This window comes from Neomonachus schauinslandi, chromosome 14 (genome assembly GCF_002201575.2).
Source record: "Neomonachus schauinslandi chromosome 14, ASM220157v2, whole genome shotgun sequence".
Taxonomy (NCBI): domain Eukaryota; kingdom Metazoa; phylum Chordata; class Mammalia; order Carnivora; family Phocidae; genus Neomonachus; species Neomonachus schauinslandi.
Genome location: NC_058416.1, coordinates 64,303,273 through 64,317,784, shown reverse-complemented (window position 1 = coordinate 64,317,784; position 14,512 = coordinate 64,303,273). Strand labels below are relative to the sequence as shown.

The 14,512-nt window shown below is 45.7% G+C and overlaps 1 protein-coding gene across 1 annotated transcript in view; it reads left to right on the top strand.

The window, feature by feature from the left end:
* The window catches only part of UFD1 (ubiquitin recognition factor in ER associated degradation 1), a 32,145-nt gene extending 17,862 nt beyond the window's left edge, over positions 1 to 14,283 (top strand). Inside the window, exons 8-12 of the mRNA XM_021690839.1 lie at positions 762 to 827; positions 1,103 to 1,150; positions 9,194 to 9,282; positions 10,429 to 10,510; positions 14,165 to 14,283. Of these exons, the coding sequence (XP_021546514.1) occupies positions 762 to 827; positions 1,103 to 1,150; positions 9,194 to 9,282; positions 10,429 to 10,510; positions 14,165 to 14,239 (360 nt within the window). The 3' untranslated portion in view covers positions 14,240 to 14,283. The remainder of the gene's footprint in view (positions 1 to 761; positions 828 to 1,102; positions 1,151 to 9,193; positions 9,283 to 10,428; positions 10,511 to 14,164) is intronic.
* The last annotated feature ends 229 nt before the right edge of the window (positions 14,284 to 14,512 follow it).

The following is a 14,512-nucleotide window of genomic DNA, read 5'->3' as shown; positions in this document are numbered from 1 at the left end:
TCCCACCAGGGTGTCATGCAGCCCCTAGGATTGTGTGGGTGAGAAAGGAGGAAGGTGATGCCAGAACACTGTGAGGAGGCTGCTGACCTGGTGACCCATCTCCGGCCGAGAGGTGGCACAGTTAGTTGTAGCTGATTCTGAGGTGGCTGCACTCACCAGCATTGCAGACAGGCCATAGCGTGGATATTCTGGAAAGCTAAGGAAGCTTATTCAGCTCCTTTGTAGGAAGCAACTACTGGTACCCACAGCAGCCTGGTAGGTCTCCAGGGAATGCTGCTGAGCAAGAGGGGCCAATCCCAAAAGGTTATATTCTGTCTGGTCCATTTGTTACTACATTCTTGAAATCGGCGAGCTTTAAGTGGAAGACAGGATAGTGGACACCAGGAGTTAGGAGAAGGCCAGAAGAGAGGCAGGTGTGGTTATAACAGGACAACTTAAGGGGTCCCTTTGAGGTTGGAACAGTCCAGTATCTCGACTGTGGGGGTGGAGACATTGACCTATACTCATGATAAAATTGTGAGAACTTAACTGGGAAATCTGAATAGGAGGGCGGGATGGTGCCACTGTTGCTATCCTGATGGTGATACTCTGTAATTTTATAAAATGTTACCATTGGGAAAACTGGGCCAAGTATACAGGGGTAGCTTTCTGTTGCATTTTTTGCAACCACATATGAACCTACGGTTGTCTCAAGTCAAAACAGAAAAGCTAAGGAAGTCTAAGTACATCCCAAAATTGTACTGTTCCTCTTGGAACCACAGGTGGACTTCGATGCCCCCCTGGGCTATAAGGAGCCTGAAAGACAAGTCCAGCATGAGGAGTCCGCCGTAAGTTGTTTGTCCAGCATCCCTCCGCAGCCCCACGCTGTTTGCCCTCTTCAGTAACGGGGCTTCTGTGGGAGGGTGTCCTGCATGTGTCGTGGCAGAGGACACGTCAAGATTGGCCTCTGCTGATGCTGACACTGCCATGTGCCTTGCTCCCGGGGGCACAGTGTGTCCCAGCTGTTGGGGGCACAGGGAAAGCAGTAGCAATGAGAGGCCTAAGAGAAAAGCTGGGGTGTCCCTGCTGAGAGGCTCATCACCCGTTTTTCTGTCCCCATCAGGAGGGCGAAGCTGACCACAGCGGCTATGCTGGAGAGCTGGGCTTCCGTGTGAGTACCAGGCCACAGTTTTACTTTCTGTACTCCCGCCTTGCCATCTGGGGGCCTCTGCAGGGATTGCGCCTGCGGTTTTTGTGCACACACGTATCTGGCACTTTTCTCAGTTACATGGTCCTTTACATCCACTTTCTCCTGGAATCCTCCAAACAATTCTATAAGGCAGGATTCAATTTTTCTTCTTTTTTTCAAAATTTCTAACCTACCAAAAAGTTAAAATAGGACACGCGTGTACCCTTTTCTTAGATTTACCAGATGTGACCACATTTGCTTTATCTCTGAGAACGTGACTCTTTGAAAGGAAGTTGCGGAGGAGGGGAGCAGAGCTGAATTTGGGAAGCAGTTGCCTGCTATGCTGGGAACCTCTGGAAACTGGCTAAGGAGCTGTGCCTTCTTAAGAATACAAGAACCATAAAAATCTTTCAAAAAGCACTTTAGACACAAAGTGTCCAGTTTGAAATACATTGGGGGGGGCGGAGCAAGATGGCGGAGGAGTAGGAGACCTGGATTTCGTCTCCTCTCAGGAATTCAGCTGAATAGGGATCAAACCATTCTGAACACCTACAAACTCAACAGGAGATCAAAGAAAAAAATAGCAACAACTCTCTCATCAGAAAAGCGACCACTTTCTGGAAGGTAGGACGTGCGGAGAAGTGAATCCGAGGCGATATTCGGGAGGATAGACGGCGGGGGAGGGGCCTCCATCGGCCGCTTCTGGCAAGTGATAGAGCCGCAGAGCACAAAATCGGAACTTTTAAAAGTCTGCTCCGCCGAGGGACGTCACTCTGGTGGCTAAGCGGGGGGTGGAACCCTCGCGGGACAGTGTGGTCTCAGGACCCTCGGGGTCACAGAAAGACCGGGGGTGCCTGAGTGCGGCAGAGCTCCCAGGTATCGGAGCGGGGAAGCCGGCTGCAGAGACGGACCCGAGGCGCGGGCTCTCAGCTCAGGGGTTGCCATAAACCGTGATCTGCGGCACAGTCGGGCCACTGCTCCTCCAGCAGGGACCCAACAAGCGGCAGATCCGGGGAGACTCACCTTCTTCCCCCCAGGGAGGAGAGGTGTGGGAGTGCACCGGAGGGATCTGCTGGGTTTGGAGACTCCACCCGGGGTCGGGTGCCAGAGATAGAAACGCGCGGTCACAGGCCGGGTGAGCACGGAGTGCAGCCGGAGACCGGGGAGACGGGAGTGACTGACGGCTCTTCTCTGGGGGTTCACTGAGAAGCGGGGCCCCGAGTTCTCGGCTCCTCCGGGGCAGAGATTGGGAGGCCACCGTTTTCACTCTCCGCCTCCAAGGCTGTACGGAAAGCTCGCAGGGAACAAAAGCTCTGGAGAGCAAACCCGAGCAGATTACTTAGCCGGGAGGGGGCAAGGGCGGGGCAATTCCGCCTCCGGCAAAGACATTTGGAAACCACGGCAACAGGCCCCTCCCCCATAAGATCAGCGAGAACAGCCAGCCAAAACCGAGTTTACCGATCAATGAGAACAGCAGAACTCCAGCGCTACGGGAATACTGCACATAGAATTCATGGCTTTTTTACCGTGATTCTTTAGTCTTTCAAAGTTAATTTTTTTTTTTAACTTTTTTCTTTTTTTTTTTTTGAATTTTTCTTTTTCCCTTTTTCAACGAACATCAATCCCTTTTTTAAAAAACATTTCTATTTTTCATTTTTAGAGTCGTATTCTATCCCTTCATAGTAGTTACCTGTATTTTTGGCATATATATATATAAGTTGTTCTCTCTTTAAAATTTTGAGATAGTTTCTTCTAACAGATTAAAATATACCCTAAATCTCTAGTATATGGTTTTTTCTACTCCCCTGCCTGATCACATTCTCTCCCTTTTTTTTTTTTAAATCCTCTTCTTTCTTTTTTCAAACAACTTCTTATCAATTCTTTTTATAAAATTTTTTATAATTCCCATCTTTACAGTCATATTCCATCCCTTCATCATATCAACCCTTATTTTTGTACATATATAAGTTTTTCTTTCTTTAAAATTTTGGGAGGCACTTTCTTCTAACAGACCAAAATACACCCCAAATCTAGTGCGTGGCACTGATCTATATACCAGCCTGATCATATTTGATCACATTCTGGGTTTTTTTTTTGTTGTTGTTTTTTGTTTGTTTTTGTTTGTTTTTATCTTTATCTTTTTCTTTTTTTTTCTTTTTCTTTTTTCTCTCTTTCCCTTTCTTTTTCCACTGCTTCAGGTCTTTTCTGATTTCTTTAGAGTATATTTTCTGGGGGCGTTGTTATTCTGCTAGCATTTTGTTCTCTCATTAATCTATTCTCCTCTGCACAAAATGACAAGACAGAAAAAATCACCTCAGCAAAAAGAAAAAGAGGTAGTACCGACTGCCAGGGACCTACTCAGTACGGACATTAGTACCATGTCGGATCTAGAGTTCAGAATCATCACTTTAAAGATACTAGCTGGGCTTGAAAAAAATATGGAAGTTATTAGAGAAACCCTTTCTGGAGAAGTAAAAGAACTAAAATCTAACCAAGTAGAAATCAAAAAGGCTATTAATGAGGTGCAATCAAATATGGGGGCACTAACTGCTAGGATAAATGAGGCAGAAGAGAGAATCAGTAATATAAAAGACCAAATGATGGAAAATAAAGAAGCTGAGAAAAAGATAAACAACTACTGGATCACGAGGGCAGAATTCGAGAGATAAGCGATACCATAAGACGAAACAACATTAGGATAATTGGGATCCCAGAAGAAGAAGAAAGAGCGAGAGGGGCAGAAGGTATAATGGAGCAAATTATAGCAGAGAACTTCCCTAATTTGGGGAAGGAAACAGGCATCAAAATCCAGGAAGCACAGAGAACCCCTCTCAAAATCAATAAAAATAGGTCAACACCCCGACATCTAATAGTAAAACTTACGAGTCTCATAGACAAAGAGAAAATCCTGAAAGCAGCTCGGGAGAAGAGATATGTAACCTACAAGGGTAGAAACATTAGATTGGCAACAGACCTATCCACAGAGACCTGGCAGGCCAGAAAGGACTGGCAGGATATATTCAGAGCACTAAATGAGAAAAATATGCAGCCAATAATACTAGATCCAGCTAGGCTGTCATTGAAAATTGAAGGAGAGATAAAAAGCTTCCAGGACAAACAAAAACTAAAGGAATTTGCAAACACAAAACCAGCCGTACAAGAAATCATGAAAGGGGTCCTCTAAGCAAAGAGAGACCCTAAAAGCAACATAGACCAGAAAGGAACACAGACAATATACGGTAACAGTCACCTTACAGGCAATACAATGGCACTAAATTCCTATCTTTCAGTAGTTACCCTGAATGTAAATGGGCTAAATGCCCCAATCAAAAGACACAGGCTATCAGACTGGATTAAAAAACAAGACCCATCGATATGCTGTCTGCAAGAGACTCATTTTAGAACCAAAGACACCCCCAGATTGAAAGTGAGGGGGTGGGAAACCATTTACCATGCTAATGGACACCAAAAGAAAGCTGGGGTGGCAATCCTTATATCAGACAAATTAGATTTTAAACCAAAGACTGTAATAAGAGATGAGGAAGGACATTATATCCTACTTAAAGGGTCTATCCAACAAGAAGACCTAACACTTGTAAATATTTATTCCCCTAACATGGGAGCAGCCAATTATATAAGGCAATTAATAACAAAAGCAAAGAAACACATCGACAACAATACAATAATAGTGGGGGACTTTAACACCCCCCTCACTGAAATGGACAGATCGTCTAAGCAAAAGATCAACAAGGAAATAAAGACTTTAAATGACACACTGGACCAAATGGACTTCACAGACATATTCAGAACATTCCATCCCAAAGCAACGGAATACACGTTCTTCTCTAGTGCCCATGGAACATTCTCCAGAATCGATCACATCCTAGGTCATAAATCAGGTCTCAACCGGTACCAAAAGATTGGGATCATTCCCTGCCTATTTTCAGACCACAATGCTTTGAAACTAGAACTCAATCACAAGAGGAAAGTCGGAAAGAACTCAAATACATGGAGGCCAAAGAGCATCCTACTGAAGAATGAATGGGTCAACCAGGAAATTAAAGAAGAATTTAAAAAACTCATGGAAACCAATGAAAATGAAAACACAACTATTCAAAATCTTTGGGATGCAGCAAAGGCAGTCCTAAGAGGAAAGTATATAGCAATACAAGCCTTTCTCAAGAAACAAGAAAGGTCTCAAATACACAACCTAACCGTACACTTAAAGGAGCTGGAGAAAGAACAGCAAATAAAGCCTAAACCCAGCAGGAGAAGAGAAATAATAAAGATCAGAGCAGAAATCAATGAAATAGAAACTAAAAGAACAGTAGAACAGATCAATGAAACTAGGAGCTGGTTCTTTGAAAGAATTAACAAGATTGATAAACCCCTGGTCAGACTTATCAAAAAGAAAAGAGAAAGGACCCAAATCAACAAAATCATGAATGAAAGAGGAGAGATCACAACCAACACCAAAGAAATACAAACAATTATAAGAACATATTATGAGCAACTCTATGCCAGCAAATTTGATAACCTGGAAGAAATGGATGCATTCCTAGAGATGTATCAACTACCAAAACTGAACCAGGAAGAAATAGAAAACCTGAACAGACCTATAACCACTAAGGAAATTGAAGCAGTCATCAAAAATCTCCCAACAAAAGCCCAGGGCCAGATGGCTTCCCAGGGGAATTCTACCAAACATTTCAAGAAAAATTAATACCTATTCTTCTGAAACTGTTCCAAAAAATAGAAATGGAAGGAAAACTTCCAAACTCATTTTATGAGGCCAGCATTACCTTGATCCCAACACCGGACAAAGACCCCATCAAAAAAGAGAATTACAGACCAATATCCCTGATGAACATGGATGCAAAAATTCTCACCAAAATACTAGCCAATAGGATCCAACAGTACATTAAAAGGATTATTCACCATGACCAAGTGGGATTTATCCCTGGGCTGCAAGGTTGGTTCAACATCCGCAAATCAATCAATGTGATACAATACATTAACAAAAGAAAGAACAAGAATCAAATGATCCTCTCCATAGATGCAGAAAAAGCTTTTGACAAAGTACAGCATCCTTTCTTGATCAAAACTCTTCAGAGTGTAGGCATAGAGGGTACATACCTCAATATCATAAAAGCCATCTATGAAAAACCCACAGCTAATATCATTCTCAATGGGGAACAACTGAGAGCTTTCCCCCTAAGGTCAGGAACGCGGCAGGGATGTCTACTATCACCACTGCTATTCAGCATAGTATTGGAAGTCCTAGCCACAGCACAGACAACAAAAAGAAATAAAAGGCATCCGAATCAGCAAAGAAGAAGTCAAATTCTCACTCTTTGCAGATGATATGATACTTTATGTGGAAAACCCCAAAGACTCCACCCCAAAACTGCTAGAACTCATACAGGAATTCAGTAAAGTGGCAGGATATAAAATCAATGCACAGAAATCAGTGGCATTCCTATACAGCAACAACAAGACAGAAGAAAGAGAAATTAAGGAGTCGATCCCATTTACAATTGCACCCAAACCATAAGATACCTAGGAATAAATCTAACCAAAGAGACAAAGGATCTGTACTCAGAAAACTATAAAATACTCATGAAAGAAATTGAGGAAGACACAAAGAAATGGAAAAACGTTCCATGCTCATGGATTGGAAGAACAAATATTGTGAAGATGTCAGTGCTACCTAGAGCAGTCTACACATTCAATGCAATCCCCATCAAAATACCATCCACTTTTTTCAAAGAAATGGAACAAATAATCCTAAAATTTGTATGGAACCAGAAAAGACCCCGAATAGCCAGAGGAATGTTGAAAAAGAAAAGCAAAGCTGGCGGCATCACAATTCCGGACTTCCAGCTCTATTACAAAGCTGTCATCATCAAGACAGTATGGTACTGGCACAAAAACAGACACATAGATCAATGGAACAGAATAGAGAGCCCAAAAATGGACCCTCAACTCTATGGTCAACTCATCTTTGACAAAGCAGGAAAGAATGTCCAATGGAAAAAAGACAGTCCCTTCAACAAATGGTGTTGGGAAAATTGGATAGCCACATGCAGAAGAATGAAACTGGACCATTTCCTTACACCACACACAAAAATAGACTCCAAATGGTTGAAAGACCTCAGTGTGAGACAGGAGTCCATCAAAATCCTAAAGGAGAACACAGGCAGCAACCTCTTTGACCTCAGCCGAAGCAACTTCTTCCTAGAAACATCGCCAAAGGCAAGGGAAGCAAGGGCAAAAATGAACTATTGGGACTTCATCAAGATAAAAAGCTTTTGCACAGCAAAGGAAACAGTCAACAAAACCAAAAGACAACCGACAGAATGGGAGAAGATATTTGCAAATGACATATCAGATAAAGGGCTAGTATCCAAAATCTATAAAGAACTCATCAAACTCAACACCCAAAGAACAAATGATCCAATCAAGAAATGGGCAGAAGACATGAACAGACATTTTCCCAAAGAAGACATCCAAATGGCCAACAGACACATGAAAAAGTGCTCAATATCCCTCGGCATCAGGGAAATCCAAATCAAAACCTCAATGAGATACCACCTCACACGAGTCAGAATGGCTAAAATTAACAAGTCAGGAAACGACAGATGTTGGCGGGGATGCGGAGAAAGGGGAACCCTCCTACACTGTTGGTGGGAATGCAAGCTGGTGCAGCCACTCTGGAAAACAGTATGGAGGTTCCTCAAAAAGTTGAAAATAGAGCTACCATATGATCCAGCAATTGCACTACTGGGTATTTACCCCAAAGATACAAAAGTAGGGATCTGAAAGAGTACGTGCACCCCGATGTTTATAGCAGCAATGTCCACAATAGCCAAACTGTGGAAAGAGCCAAGATGTCCATCGACAGATGAATGGATAAAGAAGAGGTGGTATATATATACAATGGAATATTATGCAGCCATCAAAAGGAATGAGATCTTGCCATTTGCAACGACATGGATGGAACTGGAGGGTATTATGTTGAGCGAAATAAGTCAATCAGAGAAAGACGTATCATATGACCTCACTGATATGAGGTATTCTTAATCTCAGGAAATAAACTGAGGTTTGCTGGAGTGGGGGGTGGGGTGGGAGGGATGGGGTGACTGGGTGATAGACACTGGGGAGGGTATGTGCTCTGGTAAGCACTGTGAATTGTGCAAGACTTGAATCTCAGATCTGTACCTCTGAAACAAATAATGCCATATATGTTAAGAAAAAAAAGAAGAAGAAGAAGAAGAAGGTAGCAGGAGGGGAAGAATGAAGCGGGGGAAATCGGAGGGGTAGACGAACCATGAGAGACGATGGACACTGAAAAACAAACTGAGGGTTCTAGAGGGGCGGGAGGTGGGAGGATGGGTTAGCCTGGTGATGGGTATTGAGGGGGGCACCTTCTTCATGGAGCACTGGGTGTTATGCACAAACAATGAGTCATGGAACACTACATCTAAAACTAATGATGTAATGTATGGGAATTAACATAAGAATAAAAAATATATATAAACGGAAAAAAAAAAAAAAAAAAGGAAGTTGCAGCGTGACCTCCCAGCACTGCGGCCCGCCAGCCTCCCTGGGAAGCAGGTGGAGATGTCCAGGGTGTTGGCAGCAGAGGAGTCAGGACTGGAAAGTGGAGCTGAGCTGTGTGGGGCAGCTGCAACAGAGGCTTTGCCCACCCCGGGGTGTTGGGGGGGGCAAGCTGGGTGGCCCTGCAGAGGCTGGGGCCAGAACTTTCAACCTATCCTTAGCTACTGGCTGCCCTTGTAGGGTGGCTTTGTTTGGGCCAGGAGGTTCCTTTCATCTCACAGCAGTCCCCTGAGGGGCTCGGCGGAAAGTTCTTGGCTGTCTGTCCACCAGCAGCTGGGGAGTGAGGGCTTCAGTCCTTAAAGGGTTCTGAGCAGCACCTCCCACACACATCCTGGCAGCAGTCTCTGGCCACAGGGCACATGTGTGTTCACTAGTTCTTGCGCACTCTCCTGCTCCCTCATCCAGGCCTTCTCCGGCTCCGGGAATAGACTGGATGGGAAGAAGAAAGGTGTAGAACCCAGCCCCTCCCCAATCAAGCCTGGAGACATTAAAAGGTGGGTCTGCTCTGGCTCTGCTTCCACCCTGATGCTTTGTCATCCTCCAGGGAGGCTCTGTGCCAGATTCCTGGGGTGGGTCTACCTCACTCGAGCTCCAGAGACAAAGCCTGGACCAAGGAGGCTGGCAGTGTGGATGGATGGCCCCTGCCTGCTCTCCTCAGTGGGCTGAAGCACCACCAAAGCCCATGTTTCCCGGTGGGGGTTGAGGAGGGAGGATATTGGTGCCCTGCCTCATCCGCCAAGCCTCTCCCACTGCAGTCCAGCCTCCCTCGGTGCCCGCAGTTCAGCCTCCGCCTGCCTCCAAGTGGTACCTGATCAGCTTCCTCTCCTGTTTCAGATCTTTCTGGTTCCTGTTTAGTCATCTTTCCATTTTCCTGTTTTGTGACTTCTAATAGTTGATCAAGTCCCATTATGTCAACTTTCCTCAAACAGGAGGCCGGAGCTGCCTTACTTAATGTGTTTTTGTCGTTTGGCTCAAGGACTATCAGAGCAGATTCCTGCTCTGGTGGCCGTCATTGAGGTGGTGGGGATGAGATATGTCACCTGTCTACTGTGTGTGTTAGAGCAAAAGGAGAATGCTGGAAGTGTGGTATTTTTTGTTTTTTTAAGATTTTATTTATTTATTTGAGAGAGAGAGAACATAAGCAGGGGGAGAGGGAGAAGCAGGCTTCCCGCTGAACAGGGATCCTGACGTGGGGCTCGATCCCAGGACTCTGGGATCATGACCTGAGCTAAAGGCAGACGCCCAACCGACTGAGCCAGCCAGGTACCCCTGGAAGTGTGATTTTTACCCAGTTTTGAGAGAGTGTAAAGAGTTTAGTGAGAATGTAGCCCTTGCAGGGTCTGTGAGGCTAGAGGACAGAGATGGTGAGGGCCCCCCAAGCCTCCAGGTGGCCCCTCACTTCAGGCCAGGCACCAGGTCTACAGGCCTCTGCCCCAGTTGCCTTCTGATTACTTCAGGAAGGATGCTGGGGAACACCAGAGGGCTGGCCCAAGGCCAGAATGGGTACAGTGGTATACCCTAGAGTGAGTCACCAGGATGACGCTTGTCTGCTCTGCTTGCTTTTCTCTTGATTGCCAGGAATGAACTTTAATGCTTTTCTCCTGCAACTAACATTTTTCTTCCTCTCTTTCCTTCCACAGAGGAATTCCCAATTATGAATTTAAACTTGGTAAGATCACTTTCATCAGAAATTCACGTCCACTGGTCAAAAAGGTTGAAGAGGTGAGTTTATTTCACTGGTAAGGAGAAGTGTTGTTTGTTAGTGATGACTTTTCATTCTGAATGAGGCCGTTTCTGTCCTATTTCCCCCCATGCCTGGGGCGCTCCTCTCCCTGGTACCCTGATTATCCTGCTGAGGTTGTGTGGGGTGTGTGCAGGCCATAGCTCTGGTGTCACCTGGTAGTGGTGATCAGCACCATACCAGCTCACAGAGCCCTGACCCAAGTGCCAGGCCCCATGTTGGTGCTTTATACTTAACTATTTAATGCCCAGCCAGTCCCTTGCGGTGGCTGTTGTGATTGTCTGCATTTTACAGATTTGAGCGTGAAGATGTGTGGAGGCGAGGGCACCCAGGGTGCAGGGGTAAGCTCCTGACCAATACATGGCCGCCTTTGTGCCACCACCCTCTAGAAGTGGCCTCCACTGAGACCTGAGGGGGAAGGGCCTCCCCCGGCCCAGGAGTTCCCCTGTAACAGGAAGGGAAGGCTGCAGGTGGGGGCAGGTGTTGGCAAAGGGTAGGTTCCCACCTTGTGGGCACTTCTTCCAAGTGTTGGAAACCAGCTCAGAAAACCCAGCACACCCTACTGCAGATCACCCACCCCACCTGGCAGCCATGGCCATTGTGCTGTGTATTTCTAGAACACCAACACTTTAGACCCACCGCTCTCCTGGTTCGTTTTCTCAAAGGCTCAGTCTCTTGGGGATCTAGAGTAGGCTAGAAGGCAGATGTTCTGTGAGCACATTCAGGATAGACTGCAAGCTAGGACCATTTACTGGCTAGCTCCTGGCTGCAGGGCCATCATCAGCCTCTTGACCACTGAACTCTTCCCCTCTACCTGTGCGGTGGTTGGGGAACTTCCAGGCTCAGAGGAACAACTGTGGTTCCCAATGAGACCTCAGCCTCTGATTCCTCCTTGAGTGCCTTTCCAGGCCTTTGCCAGCTACAGGCTGGGGCTTGCCGCCTTGGGCCTAGAGGCCTCAGCAGGGGCTTCCTCCAGGCTGACTTGTGACCTGAGTACTGGAGAGGGAGGGCGAGGCTGGCAGGCATAGCTGGAGCTGTTTAATCCATAAGTATTCAAGAAGAAATGCATGGCTAACGATGGGACTGAGGGTACATGCTTAGCTCCACCCCATCCTGAACCCCCACAAAGCTGTGGCACAAGGTAATAAGGTAATAAAGACATTGACGAGAAGAGGAGGCAACTGCTACAAAACTTTGAAAGCCCCAGAACAGAAGGACAAGTGGTAACAGACCGCATAGGCGGTGGGAAGCTGCATCCTGAGCTGCCTGTGGTTTAGATAGAGCTCTGAAAGGCACCTCTGGAAATGGGGGGCTAAAGATGGAATGTGTGTCACAAAGAACTTAGAACCACAGCACCGCCCCCGGCCCCGTTGGGGCTGTGCCTGCCTGACCCCAGAAAAAGCTGGTGGCTCGTCTTCTGGAAGAGGCATCATGGCAGGTCCCTAGACTGGGGCCATCAGCAGAGTGGATAGCAGGACTGAACTAAAAGAGAGAATGAGTGACAGTTTGCATCCTGAATGTTGTCGCCCTTGGTGTCCTTCCCTTGCTTGGCTCCCTCACTGGCTGCCAGGGTTGCTCACTGCAGTTGGAGGAGCTTTCTCTGGACAGTCTGGCGAGCCCTGAGGAATGTCCTAGATAGCTCACCCCAGTGTGGAGACTGGAGTCAGAAAGTTTCTACTTTCTGAAGAGTTCTGAAAAGAGATTAGAGAAACCAAAGGGTCAGGAACCATCAGGGAAATAATTTCCCCAAATGGAAAGGCATGAGTTTGCAGCCAAGAGGGCCCCCTGAGCATCCAGCACCATGAATGAAAACAGCCCCCTATCAAGGCAAAGATCCTAAAGCTTCCAGAAGGAGGAAAGAGGTTATGCCCAGATTAAGAATGGCATCATCTTAGCGCAAGACACAGGAAGCTAGGTGATAATGGAGCAGCGTCTCTAAAATTCTGAGAGGAAACTTTCACAAAAAATTCTGTACCCAGCTCTTATGAGCTGAATTGTGTTCCCCCAAATCCTTTGTTGAAGCTTTAACCCCCAGCACCTCAGGATGTGACTGTGTTTGGAGGTAAGGCCTTTACAGAGGTGATTAAGTTAAAATGAGGCCAGTAGTGTGGCCCCTAATCCAGTCTGACTCTTCCTATAAGAAGAGGAAAATTGGATGTACAGAGGAAAGACCATGCGAGCACATCACAAGAAGGCAGCCATCTGCAAGCCAAGGAGCGAGGCCTCAGAAGAAACCAACCCTGTCAGCACCCTGATCTTGGGCTTCCATTCCCCAGAACTATGAGAAACTAAATGTCTGTAGTTTCAGCCGCCCAGTCTGTGGTATTTTGTTATGGCAGCCCTAGCATGCTAACAATAGTCAACGTATCAGGGAAATGTGAGAGTAGAAAAAGCGATTTTCAGACATGTAGGATCTCACAAAAGGATATTCCTCAAGCACCCTTTCTCAGGAAGCGTTTGGAGGATGTACCCTACTAAAATGAAGGCATAAAGTAGAAATAAGAAAGCCCTAGATCCAGGAAACAGGGAGCCCTGAAACTATTCGCAGCACCAAGAGGATGGCCAGTCTAAGCAGGGCAGCTTAAAGGGCCTACAAGATACACCTTCAAGTAGACAAAACCAGCAGGATGCCTGCTGTGATTGAAAGTGTGCAGAAGAGAGAAGCCAGATACAGGGACAGCAGGACAAAGTGAAGGCTCTGCAGGAAAGGAAGACTGAATGGCTCAGCTATGACCCAAATGTACATGGTCGCCACCACATAAGCCCTGTACAGGTCCCCGCCAGCAATACACTCCTGCGTGGGGTGGGGAGGGGCAGGTGCAGGTGCAGGGCTATGTATCAGGGAGTGTGAAATCCTCTTCCGTAGAGAGTGCCTCCAACTGACTAGCAATACAAGCTCGTTAAAGATACCTGCTGTTTTCAGTTGAGAAAAAACAGGCCCTCTTTCTGTTGGTGGGAAAATAGCTTGATAGAATGTTTCTGAGGGCTGGTTAGTGACCATAACATTAAAAGCCTTAAAAATATGTGCAATTCTAAAAAAAAAACACCAAAAATAAAAACAACTGTGCAATCCTTTTATGGTAGAATAACACTTCTAAGAAAAAGATCAGAGTTGTGTGCAAACACATTAAGCTGCTCACCACAGCAGCTTAAAATATCACAAACCTGGAAGTAACGTCCAGTGGGGGAAGATTGCCTCTCCCAATGATGGAATTCTCTGTAGCCTTTAGAGTGTACTAGAAAAGAAATTCATCGACTTGAGACTCAGGAAGTATGAGAAAAATTTACGTAAGCATATATAGTAAAGTGGCTGGAAATATTTTTGGGTGGTGGAGTTATAGATGATTTTTCTTTTGGAGGTGTATTTTTTATTTTTTACATTTTGAAAACGTGATACTTCTGCAAAAGGATGTACATTCAATCTGAGAATAAAGGCTGTGGTAGAGGCATAGTTGTGATTCTCTGGTTTTGTTTCTCAATTCAATAGATTATGATTTCTATTTCAAAGCCATTTCTTATTATGAATAATGGGGAAGTAAGGTAAATTGGTGGCTGGCACATGAGTCAACAGAATCAAGCATTTATTCTAAGCCTCCAAGGAGTTTCTGAAAATAGTATTTTATCTTCATACTCAGGATGAAGCTGGAGGCAGATTCGTCGCTTTCTCTGGAGAAGGACAGTCGTTGCGTAAAAAGGGAAGAAAGCCATAAGTTGGGACTGTTGGCTGATTGGAAAATAAAATAATCAATTGCAACATAATGGCTTTTAGTTACTGGCTCTGATGGGGATGAGACTGTTGCAGTGGATGCTCTGTCACTTTAGGTTTTGTTTAGAGTTACCTAAGAATTACCGCGTGTGACCTGTAAGTGGAACATTCAGACTTGGTGGATGATTTTGGGAAGGAGAAACCTTACTCTGAGATCCTGCAGGCAGCCTCCTCCTTGCCCCTTCTTGCTTTCAGCCCTTGAGGGGTGCTCCCAATG